The sequence below is a fragment of the Thermobia domestica genome, chromosome 8 (genome assembly GCF_964235325.1).
Source record: "Thermobia domestica chromosome 8, izTheDome1.hap1.1, whole genome shotgun sequence".
Lineage (NCBI taxonomy): Eukaryota > Metazoa > Arthropoda > Insecta > Zygentoma > Lepismatidae > Thermobia > Thermobia domestica.
In genome coordinates, this window is record NC_137461.1 from 87410887 (window position 1) to 87424883 (window position 13997).

The 13997-nt window shown below is 35.0% G+C and overlaps 1 protein-coding gene across 2 annotated transcripts in view; it reads left to right on the plus strand.

The window, feature by feature from the left end:
• The window catches only part of Pp4-19C (protein phosphatase 19C), a 49959-nt gene that overhangs the window by 14893 nt on the left and 21069 nt on the right, over positions 1 to 13997 (plus strand). For both annotated transcript variants that reach the window (XM_081768701.1, XM_081768702.1), the window contains exons 2-4: positions 5459 to 5631; positions 10660 to 10812; positions 12353 to 12526. In XM_081768701.1, coding sequence (XP_081624827.1) covers positions 5482 to 5631; positions 10660 to 10812; positions 12353 to 12526 — 477 coding nt within the window. In that variant the 5' untranslated portion in view covers positions 5459 to 5481. The remainder of the gene's footprint in view (positions 1 to 5458; positions 5632 to 10659; positions 10813 to 12352; positions 12527 to 13997) is intronic.

The window sequence follows — 13997 nt, forward strand, 5'->3', positions numbered from 1 at the left end:
GGAAAAGTCTAGTATAAAATGAAGAACCATGCCAATATTTAAAAAAAAAAGAAAAAAACAACGAGAGAGCCGATATTCTAATTTATTTAGGGCCTTCGTGGTTAAAAAAAAACAACTTGGAATTGAAAGGCAGAAAACCCAGGCAAAGATCTGAAATGTATTGACAATGTGACTCTTTTTTAGTGGAATCCATTTTCTTATTTTCTTTTCAAAATATGACCATCTTGATTTACCCTCTCTCTCGCCTTTACATTCGAATGGTCCTGGGTTCGATACCAGTGGCTGATCCTGAGTTTTTCCTATTACAACGGGAAAGGGCCCTAATGTTACATTCAGCCTTGGGGACCGGTTTAGAAGGACATGGGGGGCATATGGCCTGCTTGGTGTTGGTTTTTATTTGGGGAAATAGACCACTTCATTAACAATAGAATTAAAAGATGTGTCACCTCTTCAGGAAGGTACACTCATGTCCAAAATTATTGTCTCATGTCTATAAATATGTTGTTATAGGAATATAATTTGATAACGAATTCACCAGGTATTTCTTATAATATTAGTATGTATTAATCGGCAAAGACATGGTATGTGGGAAATTTCATGTCAAAAGAGCAGTAAATAAGAACAATAAAACGAAAATAAAACTTTCGTTTCCATTTAGCAACATTTTGTTTTACTCATTCTAATTTTCGTATTTATAATTATTTTCCTATGAAATTTACCACATATATATTTCCCGATTGTACACATAGTATCAGTATTAAAAGTACCCAGCAAAATCATTATTACATTATATTCTTGCAAGAAGACAGTTATAGATATGCGACAATCATTTTGAACATGAGTGTATAAGGACGTAACAGGTGTTTGTTTCAAACATTAAATAAGTGTTTATATAAATTTAACTTATTTCCGGAGGTACTAGAACTAAGAACTGTTGCAGAGCGACGTAAGTCCGGTGGCAATACAATATTCCATTGTTACTTTCATACTTTGCAATATATCTATTTTTTTTAAAGCAAATTTTAATGTTTTTATTTTCAACTTCTTTATTCTAAAATCAATATTAGCCTTTAACCAGACCTGGTTTCCCTGGTTGCATATCACTTTAGGATTTGGAAAATGTGTCCAACGAATAACAAAAAGGATAAAACACCTATTGAAGACATTCTTTTAATCAATTCGCACTAAAAAGTTAAAAATAATTTTGTTTATGGAAGGCTAAATAAAAAGAATGGGGCGCGTCATTTTAAGAATTTATAAAGTAACTGTAAGCCTATATTAGAGCCCATCTTTTTTTTCTTTCTTTTTCTTTTTTTGTCATGCATAAACAAAATTGTTTTTTTACTTTTAAGTGCCACTTGATTAATGAAAGAATGTCTTTAAAATATTTATTATTTTCTTTTTTATTATTGTTAATGTTTCCATCCTTGGCATATGGTGTTTATTTTGGTAAGGTACTGTATGGTGCGTTTCTATACTACTAGGGTATATTAAAATTTTGTTTCCTATGCGTTACTACATACATTAAACAGCACTTTCTTTTTAAGAATTACTACAGAATTACGAATATAGTGTGTTTCTCCGCTAATAAGAGGGAGACAGAATGAGGGTACCAAAAACCCCTACCGTTGATTGAGAAATATTTAGGTGTCGACACTGATGAGCAACATCTACATTTGAATTTGAATGTTTTATCGGCTTTAGACAATTGAAAATGAAAATGGAATCTTTGAGTTTTACGTCCCACGGTTATGCCAAAGAAGATGGTGATGATGAGTAATGAATGAAATGGTGGAATGAAGAAAGTGGGAGGAAACGGGAGAACCCCGAGAAAATCCACGCACACGGTGTTTGTCCACCACAAAGTTCACTTGGCGGGGTCTGGGACCGAACCCGGGACCCCAATCACCAGAGGTGAACGCTCTACCACTGAGCCACCGCGGCTCCGCTTTAGACAATTGATTCAGACCGGAATACATGAGGGACAGAATGTTGGAAGCAAGTAGTCCAGTCCCTAGTTTGAATGCCTGGAATGAGTAAAAACTCTTGCCCCCTTGGTAAAACCTTCCGGAATTGGAAGCAATATCAAAGAAAAACTGCTTCGAAAAGAGAGGGAGCAACCATGCATAAATAGATAGTCAGAGTCGAATTTAGGTTTAGTGGGGCCCCAAGCTGTTGAAGGTAATTGGGCCCTTTATGTGTCCAGATGAACATAGGCACCCTACATACAGAAATGAAGAAACTAGGAAGTAATTTAGGAAGCATACTAGCAGAAGGAGCCCTATTAATTACATGAACGTAGGCTACACAGCAGAAAGACTGTTGCTACGTATATAAATTTTATTTTATATTTTATTTTTCTTATATTTTAGAAATGTATATCCAGTTTTTCTTTAGATTTTGGGCCCCCCAAGAGAGCGGGGCCCTAAGCTATAGCTTGTTTAGCTTATACGTAAATCCGGCACTGTAAATAGTATACATATACAGGGCCGGATCCAAGGGTGGCTATAGAGTCTACAGTTCACCCCCTTGACGCTCAGGTATACACTGGATAAAATGGGCTTCAATCCTGTTTACTCTGGATAAAGAGGCAAACTATGGTTTAGTTCCTCCCTTGATCATATCCTGGATCCGCCACTATATATATATATAATATGTGTGTGTCTAGTGTGTTGTACGATGGAAGCTGATGAAAGAGCTTTATACCATATTATTCTTGATTTTTTTGACAGATAAACAAAGAATATTTCGGGAATTAATCTATCCTAAAGATTATAATAATGTATCTTATTTTTTCTCTTGTATGTATATTCGTAGTCCTGCAGGAAGTTTTCATTTCTTTCTTGGAATAGATAAACGAAGACTGGTTCGGCTTCTCCTTCACAAATCTTTGTCGAAAGGTTGACTTTATCGCTAAAAACACAAATTAATTATTCTCATAGAAACCATCTACAAAACACTGTACTGCTGAAACAGAAACCATCAACCAAAAAGGTCATAAATTTTGCCATTCCTTGTGTTTGAAGTTCCCGTTCTTCACAATAATTTCCTTCCTCCCGCCCCTGTTGTCAAAGTAGGTTTTCAAAAGGACTGACTCCCGCTGAGAAGGGAAGTGGGATGAGGAATGACTATAGTGCCATCTAGCAGTTAGACGGCCAAGTACGTGAACACGAAAAAATCTGATTTCTGATTTCTGTAGATTCAATGATGAAGGATATAATTTCTCATCGATTGTGTAATGGATGTATTTGGAAACAGCGAAAAAATAGCACAGTAGCGCACAAATACAAAGACAGTACTCCATTCTCAAAAAAATCCGAAGTTTTTAGCTCTTTTCCTTACTGTAAAAAAAAACAGAAGACTTTTCCCTCTAATTTTGATCATTTTCTTATGGGAATTTGGATTATAATTATCTGTATTTATAAGAAGAAAATATCAAGCACAGAGTTCAAATTGCACCGTTAAAATGAGATGCATCATATTAAGTGAGCTATTAAGACATTTTTGCGAAAGAACGAAATGAAACCATGATTTGCCTAAAAAATGGTTGAGATCCCATGTTAAATTGAACACCAATATTCCGACCGCTGTGGCCCACTCCTTCTCCCTCTTAAGGCGTTCTCTTTCAAATGATCCCGTGGTGCAGTCCTCTCCACAGACGAATGTGCCATCTACCGGAGTATGCATTCTCGGAACGTTGTAATGTGCTGTAAGGAAAACCCCCAGTTTTACGAAGAGATGGAGAGAAACCCATCTCTTTGCAACACACATTTTTGGACCTTACTTCTTCGAAGATAATGCTAATGGACTTTCTTACGTGGAGATGCTTAATGAGTGGTTGATGCCTGAATTGGAAGAAAATTGTATCACAGACACTGTTGTGATACAGCAGGATGGAGCACCAGCACACTTCGCGATTCACGTGCGCAATTACGTAAATCACGTTTCGTGGCCGCTGGATTGGAGGAGGTTGTCTTCACCAGCTCCCTTTGCCTGGCCTCCAACAAGTCCCGATCTAACGACATCAGACAATGCTCTCTGGGATTTCATAAAGCAACAAGTTAGAAACACTCGATATCACACAACGCAGGAATTACGAACAGCTGGGGAACACGCCTTCACCCTCGTGACTCCGGAGTATCTCCGCAAAACATCTGCGAGAACTTGGCGCAGAATTCAGTTGTTACGACACGGATGGTGATCATACCGATGTTTGCCTCTGAAGACACTTAAGACCAAGGTAACTATGTACAGACATTCTACCATAACTAAGACTATACTGTTGAAACTAAAGGGGGATACGCCCACTTCCGGACCACCATGTACATCAGACTTCTTTATCCAGAAAAGCTCACCTTTCTGATTATTTGCCTTCTTGCAAAAATCATCTGCTGAACTCGGAACTTTTGACGTCAGTGACCTACTTTTCACCCTGCTCTACTTCATGGACGATAATGGCTAATACATATTGTTGTAGCTTACAATTTGCTGACCATCGTGTTTTTTGTTCCACATCGGTAGTAAAGCTAGTGGCTGAGATACTTCAGATTCGGTAACCCCTTTCACCACCACCAACTAGCGCATCTTCGAAATCAAATATGGCTGCCACTTGATTCCTTGAGTCACTAAAATTAAAATAAGGTTATTTTAAACTAACAACATGGTATGGTACTTGCAATCAGAACTTGACTTTTAAAAAATGTCAAGCAACGATTTATTTATTTCCTGGACCATTTCACGTAGATTTAACTGAATGTGTTTATATTTCAGTTAATGATGCTAAGTGGGATTGCTAATTAGGAAATAATTTATTTTTGAAATGTTCATTTTTTCTTCAGAATATTATATTAAAAAAAAAAAAGTGATTTAGAGTACAGTCCTGATCATAGAAACTAGACGCCCAGTAATGTAATTTTGTTTTCTGTATGTGTAGATCAGAAATATCTACCATACAAGATAATAAGGGAATGTTTAATCACAAGTTTAATATATGAAATATATTTTTTAATCTAGAACTATTAAATAGACCGACATAGAAGTAGAGACATCATAACTACAGATAGACTACAATGATTAATCATTTTGCTTCATTGAAGCCAAACTAAGGAGCAATTGATGAAAAAAAAAATCTATCAAAATCAACAGTATGAAAGCAAGAATATTTGAAAATATACTGCTCTTTCTTGGTAACATATATATATGATTCATCCTATCCAGGGACTTACGCTGGAATTTATTTCGGTGGGGAGGTTGAAAGCTTCTTCGGGGCGACCAAATTCAATATGAGGACAAATTGTATCAAAATTTGTAAAATCGCTCTTACAGGTTAGCAAAATTTTGAAGAAGAAAAAAAAAAGTGATTTTGAGTGGGTTTAGAATCGAGGACTCATCCCCTGCGTACGTCCCTGGCTAGTTGCTTTTTACTGTACAACTATATGTTTTCTTTTTATATTTTCAGTGTATAACAGTGACAAGAGAATTATGGCTGAAAACGGAGATTTGGATCGACAGATAGAACAACTGAAGAAATGTGAAATTATTAAGGAATCAGAAGTAAAAGCATTGTGTGCCAAAGCAAGAGAAATTTTAGTAGAGGAGAGTAATGTCCAGCGAGTAGACTCGCCTGTAACCGTAAGTGTATATGTATATCCTTACACATTTTAGTAGTTAAATTAAGTAAATGTGAACAGTGTCTGACTTCTAATTGATAAATTCTTTTTGGGTTTGATGAATTTCACAGAAGAATAATGGAAGATATTTATGGAAGCATTCTTTTTTAAAGCAAAATATGAAATGCACCACATGTCTTCTCCACAACTTCAGTGAAATGGAAATTTAAACCCATATAGGTAATAATAATAAATGAGAAAAGGAAATTAAATTGAAAAGCGAAATTTGTTAAATATGATTCGAAAATGAAAAATTTTCCGAAGATAACTGGAGTCCCAAACAGTGTAGTCTCGCTGGTATAAAATTATTAATTTCATTCATATAAAGCAGTACTGACATTTTGTTGTCTGAAGTTCTTTTCAATACAATTTATCTATCTACTTTTAAAAAATGTATTTACGAGGTGAATATTTTAATTTACGTTGATTTGTATACTGGAATAAGAGTATAGTATGTAAGGTAGCCTAATACTATTAGTACATAGCAGAACATGTTTCTTTTACTTGTTTAAATTTTGACAATTCCCTTTGCAGTTAGAAGCGCAGATCAACGTATTCATTCTGAGTACCAGCACTTTCGTTTTCAGAAAATGAGCACTATATACACAAAAATAAATATCGGCAAAGAGATTGTTTGACCATATTTTGCGATACTATAAGGTTAAGAGTATTGCCAACTAAACATAAAGTTAATATTTTTTCAAATAGCACTACATAAGGTTGTTACACATTTGAAAGTATATGGGGTCTGCAGTGGCTCAGTGATAAGATTTGTGGTTCGATCCCAATTCGCGCCAAGTGAGATTTGTGGTAGACAAATACCGAGTACGTGGGTTTTCTCGGGGTGTAGCGCCCCGAGCGGTTTGGGCGGTGTCTTTTTCTGGCGTCGGCTGGCTATCACTAGTTCGACTCCCGGATAGAGCACAACAGTGTTCCAGAGAAATGAAACGTAGGTTTAAACTTGATTGACGTCGAAATTTATTGGTTGAAGAAGTTGTACAGTTCAGAAAATAAAGATTTACAGAAAAGTTCACAGGCTGATTGAACACACTCTCACTGAGAGGTATACGTTAATGGTATAACGTTTGACAAAGTCCAACTAGACACAAACCCAGGTGACATACCGGACCTCCTCTAATAAGGTGAAAATACGGAGTTGACGAGCCGAAAATCTTTGCGAGGAGAAGGTGACGAAAGTGGTCCCTCCTGGAGGTTTTATACTCTCCAATTTGGACATCATTGACGTAAGCCTCATGTGAGAGTCCAGTGTTCGTATATCACATGATTGATTCATGCCATTACCATCTTTCTGCAATAACTTCAACAAAGAAATTTAAGAACATTGCACCTCTTATCTCTGAGTACTTCACAATGTCTTCACATGCATCGGTCAACACTCTTAATTATACATACATCTAATGTTGTTGCTTCTCAATAATCCGTTTATTGCTCTATGATGCGACACTTCCTTATCAGCTAATGAGTTTATTACATTCTCCGATGCCTGTGTCATGAAAGTTATTGACATTAGTAGACTTATTTATATGTAATGTACGAAACACTAATCAGTGAAGAGAGAAAAGAAAGAAAAAAGAACAAAATGAAAGAAAAAATTATATGCAAAATGGTAGGTAAAGGTGCGAAGATACGACAGGGGTTCTCCCATTTCCTCCCACTTTCTTCATTCCACCATTTTATTCGTTTCTCATCATTACCGTCTCCTTTAGTATAGCCAGCATGAACGTGGGACGTAAAACTTATATTTCATTTTTTGAAGTGTATGTCAAACATAAACTTACAGTGTCATATTTGTTATTCAGTGTTGTAAACTAAGGATGGTACAGCATTACAAACCTCCAAATTTAGATGACCTCTACAGCAGTAATAACACAAGTGAGGCGGACAGGTCAGTCCACATATAAAGTGTTTTGAATTCTATGATCATGATATAATGGATTCAAATGAATAGGAACAAAGTTATGAAGGACTGAAAATTTGACAGAAAAAAAAAAATTGAGAAACTGCTTAGATAAATGCATTCTGCAATCAGAGATAGTTTTCATTAGATGTAAAGATCATAATGTCGTTTACAGCAATTTGATATTTCAAATCGTTCCAGAAATGTGGTAAAAAGTGCTAAAGTTTGCAGCACTGTTTTAAACTATGTAATTCTGAGAACTTCTTGTAATTACACGTGCCAAAACTATTTTGTGATGTTATAGGAGCAAAGGAAAAAACAACAACCGTTACAAAGAGTTCTCGCAAATACATCATTTTAAGCAATATAATGAATGATTATAACAATTCATGAAGTGAGAATGTGGGTAGGGAGAAAAAAAGAGTTCCGGGAAAACCCATGGACATCATGATGTCCTCCACAGATTGACTTACCGCTGAACCACACCGTACTCCACGAAATTTTATGTTAAAACTATTTATTAGTGTTTGATAGAATTAATACTTTAGGTATTAGTTTCATGTTCTTGATTATATTTCTGGTTTCATACATATAAACAGTGTTAATTTAAGTAGATCAAATGTTTCATTTTCTTAATTTGCATGTAGTTATTCTTCTACCGACAGTTATTATTTTTATCTTTTACAAACATAATCAAATGAGTATGAAAAAAAAAAAAAAAAACTATTAGTGAGTGATGAACTAATTTACCTTTGAATGCATAATAGTTTTTTGTATCCTGTTCGACTAACACCATCGTCAAGCAAATAAACCCAAAGAAACTGCAAGCTGCAGCTGTGATCGTGTTCCTAATATTTTCCTGAAGCTCAATGTCCAAATTCTTGTGTTTGAGTTTTCTCTTTCTACATTTACAGGTCCTTTCTTTTGTCTCATATCTAAGTTTGTAAAATTAATTACAAAATAATATCAAGAAAAAAATGAGAAAATGTAATTAGAAATACCTTTATTTACAAACTTCGATGGTTGCAACCATACTGCTATAGTATTGCCAATTCTTAGGTCTGTCTATTTCCATATTTTGATGAGTGGAAAAGTCCCTTAAAAAAAATTCCGAACGATTTTAAATTTCAGTATGTACTTAATTACGGTCAGCTTATTTTCCGTATTTAATCGTATAATCCCATTATTTGCCCAATAATCTGTTATCTTGATTTAATTTTGGTTCCATTGTACTAATGAAATAAGATTATTACATATATCTTTCGGTTTGCAGTTGAGTCTTGTGAAATATTTTCACCTCGATTATGGAATGTTTGGTTTCTACGCCCAACATGGCGAGATATTTTTCTTTAGAAATTACTGTTGCCACATTCTTTTTTGCCAGACCCGGGTTCGATTCCCGGCGGGAGCTCATGTGGTTCGGATTCCACGTTAATCCGTAGGTCCACGTCTCATATAGCCTCGCTGCTGAACGGGACGATAAACTCAAAATCAACTCAATCAACTCAACATTCTTTTTTGCCATACCAGGGTAAATAAGATGGCATTGGCATGTTACATGGTAAATGTCTGAAACTACAGTTTATCGATGTAGTAAAGTTTATATTCCACTTATGTTGTTCTCTAAATTAGTTGGAGAGTTTTGTGCTACTGTAAAGCCATACTTTATCGCTATTTTTTGCAGTCTGCACTATTATTCTGGCCATATTGGTATACCTATCCAGTTCTCTTGTCCTTTTTTTCTTTTTCTTTTCCGGCTACTGCTGTAGATTTTAAATGCCTCTGCTTGCTATTTATTTAATGTTAATCGTAAATACCTATTTAGGACACCTAAATAACATACTAGTCTTAATTCTTTCTCAATTTTATCTTCCTTGGACACTAATTCATCGTAGTGTCCGGCATATCAAAACACCTAATAGAAACCAAACATTCTGTAAACAAGGTGACAATATTTTGCAAATCTTTATCGAAAGATATACATATGAATCCTATTTTATTGGAACCATGAAATCAAAATTAAATCAGGACAATAGATTGTTGGACAAACAATGGGATTATATTATTAAATACGGAAAATAAGATTCATAATTATGTACTGAATTTTAAAATCGTCCTCAAAATATGGAACTAGACGGACTTAGGAATTGGCAGCTGCGGCCATGGAAATTTGTAACAGTGGTATTTTTAATTAAATTTTATAATTTTTTCTTCATCATATTATTTTGTACTAAATTTTACACTTAGATACAAGGTTGAATAAAGGACTTGTACATAAAAATTACTCAAAACACATGATTTGAGTACTTAATTTTGGGAAAATATTAGAAATATGGTCAGTTGCATTTCGCACTTTCTTGGGATTTATTTGCCGTGACGATGTATAAGTCGAATATGATAACGAAGTGTATGAGAGAAATTTTTACTATAGTATACTAGGTAAGTATTTTATTTTTACTATACATTACTATGCAAGAAATATGAATACTTTAACATTATATACAATATTGATACTGACAGTTTGAGAATAATCTGATTTATATACATGTGTTAAGTGACTTTTCCTTTATAAAATGGACTAACATCTTTTTACTCACGTGGATCTTGCACACTGTGTACACCCGTGGATATTGTTAGCAGATTTTTAAGTTTAGGAAAGTGTAAAAAGAATTAGTGAAATAATGACTTTTCTTATTTGTGGATGTTTTACAAATATGAAGATTTTGTATTAAATAAATTTGCAGAAGCAACGATTTTCAAACGAAGAAAGTGTTTTGAACAGGTTAATAAGTATTTTGAGCAGGTTAATCCTCTGCTTTGTCTTAATATTACTTTTTCTAACTCTGAAACACCTCTAGGAGAAAAAAAAATGTCTACTTTATCAGCCCTATAAAATATGTTGACTGTGCTTAAAATCTAGTACATATTCAAATATATAAGTAGATGGGGTCTGTTTTAATGAAAATAGGCCTTTTCAGAAACTTGTGAAGCGTTGTATTTGTCATTTCTGGAGTAGAGGTCATTATTTATAAGATATATGCAGTATTTATACTTCTTTCTTTGTTTTTAAAGGTATGTGGAGACATTCATGGACAATTTTATGACCTTAAGGAATTGTTTAAAGTTGGTGGCGATGTGCCAGAAACAAATTATCTGTTCATGGGAGATTTTGTAGACAGAGGTTTCTACAGCGTAGAAACATTTCTGTTACTTTTAGCATTAAAGGTAAGATTTCACTTTTGATCTACGTTAAACATTTTAGTCAAAGTTATTTTCAAAAATTTGATACATTCGTTAAGTACTCCAGTCATACTAAAGCTAGTTGTTCAAGCTGTTCATTTAGGCGGTATTGAAGTTTGATATTTGCGCCGTTCATTCCGAATGTTGCGGCTATTCGTCTTATCCATTCTTCTCAAGTACACTGTACAGTGCAGCTTCTTATAATTTCGTTGACGAAATCCAACTCACTTCTATGTATGTGCATACCAATAATCAACACCATTCCTGTAATATGCAGAAGCGAAATTTTATTATTATTAATTTATTTATTTACTTATTTATTTATTTGCTCAAGGCACCGGCTGAGAGTTTCGCAGCTGAGCGAATGAAAATAAATTATTTTTCATGGTAGAAAAAAAACTAACTTGTTCTCATAGATAGATAAGGTTAGACCTCAGGAAGATCATTCCGTTGGGAAAGAAGAGCTTAGTCCTATACCTAATAGGCGACCTGCATGAGTCAATGGGTTTAATAGTACAGTCTGAGGTGGACAAAGCTGGGATTGTAACCCCTTGGCTTCAAGGGGTTCCAGACTGCCGGAGTGCAGTCACACCGTGGGATTCGGTATCTTGCAGTGTCAGGACGGGTCTTGACAGCAAAAAAGGGGAATGTTGAGTTTGTCTTACCGCTCTGAAACCGAAACTGGAGACGCTGGTCACTAAAGGAGTTCCTAGATAAGAGTTTTCTTTTGTGTTCACCATGCACATTAACGAGCAATTACTGTAAGTCGTGCAAATACAGATCGGTTTAAAGTTACCAAGTGCCCACTTTGAACGAAAGCGCTTGCCTATCCTGACATGAGAAAAATGGTGTAGTACACACTTAATGAAACCTGTATTCCATCACATTCTGTTTTCAAAGTTAACCAACATTCTTCGCCCAAGCTGTGAGCGTCTTCTACCATAAAAGAATGGAAAAATACTGTTTTGTGTAGATGTTCTTCTGATTGTTAAATTACTATCAAATCGCATATAACCTTCTACTTGTAATCATAGTTTCATTTCTGTTCTATTCGGTTCTTTCTTCTGATTGTCGTCGTCGTTCATGCCGTATTTTTTTCCTGTTTGCCCTGCCAATGTTTCCTTCTAATTTCGGTTTTAGTTTCTCAGCTATTCTACGCAGTTAGTGCATCTTTTCATTTTAGTTTTCGCCTTTATGAGGGTTTTTTAAATTGCAAATACTCTTTTCTGTATTTGAACTGGAATTCATTCTGGCAGGTGAGACGTTAGCTATCCTGTATTTGGGAAGAGGGGGACAAATAGCCTAGTTAGGACGTCGACATTGAAGTCCAACCGTTCAGTGTTTGTTTTTCTTGTCAGAGAATAATTAATCAAAGCTAAATGTAGTTTTTTTTTTTTTTTTCTGCAGAATATTTTTAAATCATGCGAGTACCTAACATTTTATACACATAAAAGTAAACAAGCATCGACTTCAGTTATGAAATGAATGTACCTTAATCTATACTTCCTTTTTCTTTTCTTAACAGGTGAGGTATCCTGACAGGATAACATTGATCAGAGGGAATCACGAATCAAGACAGATAACACAAGTGTATGGCTTTTATGACGAGTGCTTAAGGAAATACGGAAGTATTACAGTTTGGAGATACTGCACAGAAATCTTTGATTATTTGAGTTTGTCAGCCATAATTGATGGCAAGGTAGGTGTATCTATTTTTTTACATACCTATTTTCATCTTACTGTTTTGCAGTTATGGTTTACACAGTGAGCAAATGCCTATTCATTTTTCCTATTGTGATCTTGCAAACTCCTGTATTTACTGTAAAATATGACTGTAGTTATGTTTCGGTTTCATAAGAATGAGTATATTTGTTTGTTTTAGGATGAGATACAGTTATGAATGTAATAAGTGTAGGTATTTACTGGATTATCATAGTTTCGTAATTAGTATACCATCTGACAATTAAGTAATGAAACTGAGTTTATTATAATGAAACAGTGAATGCAATCCGTAAACTAATATGTGCGTTCGAAAGAGTAATCCCTCCTCTACAATCTGACAACACCGCGGTGTCGCATGCAAATCATGATGAGAAATACGATGCCATTACAAGTAGTCATTGAGAGACACTCGTCACGCTAGCAGCATGGAGTAGAGAGCGAATATCAAATTCTATGTTAAATGGCTAAAAATGCCATCGAGACTGTTGATTTGATGCGGAGAGTGTACGGGGATGTGGTAAGCGGAGAAACCTCGACTTCAGTAATCAAAAGTGAAGACAATGCTCCTGTGTTTCGACGACAGTAAGGGTATCATTCGTCATGAATTTGCACCAGAAGGTCACACAGTGAATGCCCTGGTTTATTTAAATGTTTTGGAGCGTTTCATGAAGAAAATTTGTCGTGTTCGGCCTTAATACTCAGACCCAGGTAGCTGGTTCATTATCCATGACAATGCACCCACCCATCGGGCAGTACGTGTTTAGGAATATTTGGCCAAAAAACAAGTGTGTGTGTGCTGCAGTACCCCCCATATTCTCCAGATAAGTCCATTTGCTAGTATTTTCTGTTCCCTGAACTAAAGTTGCCATTGAAATGGACGACTTTTTGACCATGTTGAAAGACATCCAGGCAGCTGTGCTCATTATGGAAGGATATGACTTCTAATGTAAGAGTTTTTGTAAATCATCAGATAAGTATATATAGTTTATCGTGATTTTCGTGTATTATTTTAGAAATTTCTCTATTCTAATGTACATTTATTCTGAGATTATTTTCATAAAATGTAAATATCGTTCTTACCAGTTCTGTTGCATAAATGTCCAGTGTGCACTTGTTAGTTTTTGTCACGAAGAACGTCAATACGAACAAAATTAGCATACATGTTTCATGTAACTTCAATAGCTAAACTTGCTAGTAAGGTATATTTATAAACTATACAAATGAATTACACATGGTACTATTACCAATTAGTACTTTTTCAATGCATCAATCACAACTTTGACTTATTCTTCAAAACTCGTGTCATCTAATTGTGGTCAGGTTTTATTATTAACACGTTCGCTCCCAGTTGGACATAAACTTACGATGAAAATAAACCATCTGGCACATATATGTGCCACCTGGGAGCGAACATGTTAAAGAATGCAAAAAAAAAAAAAAAAAAGGAT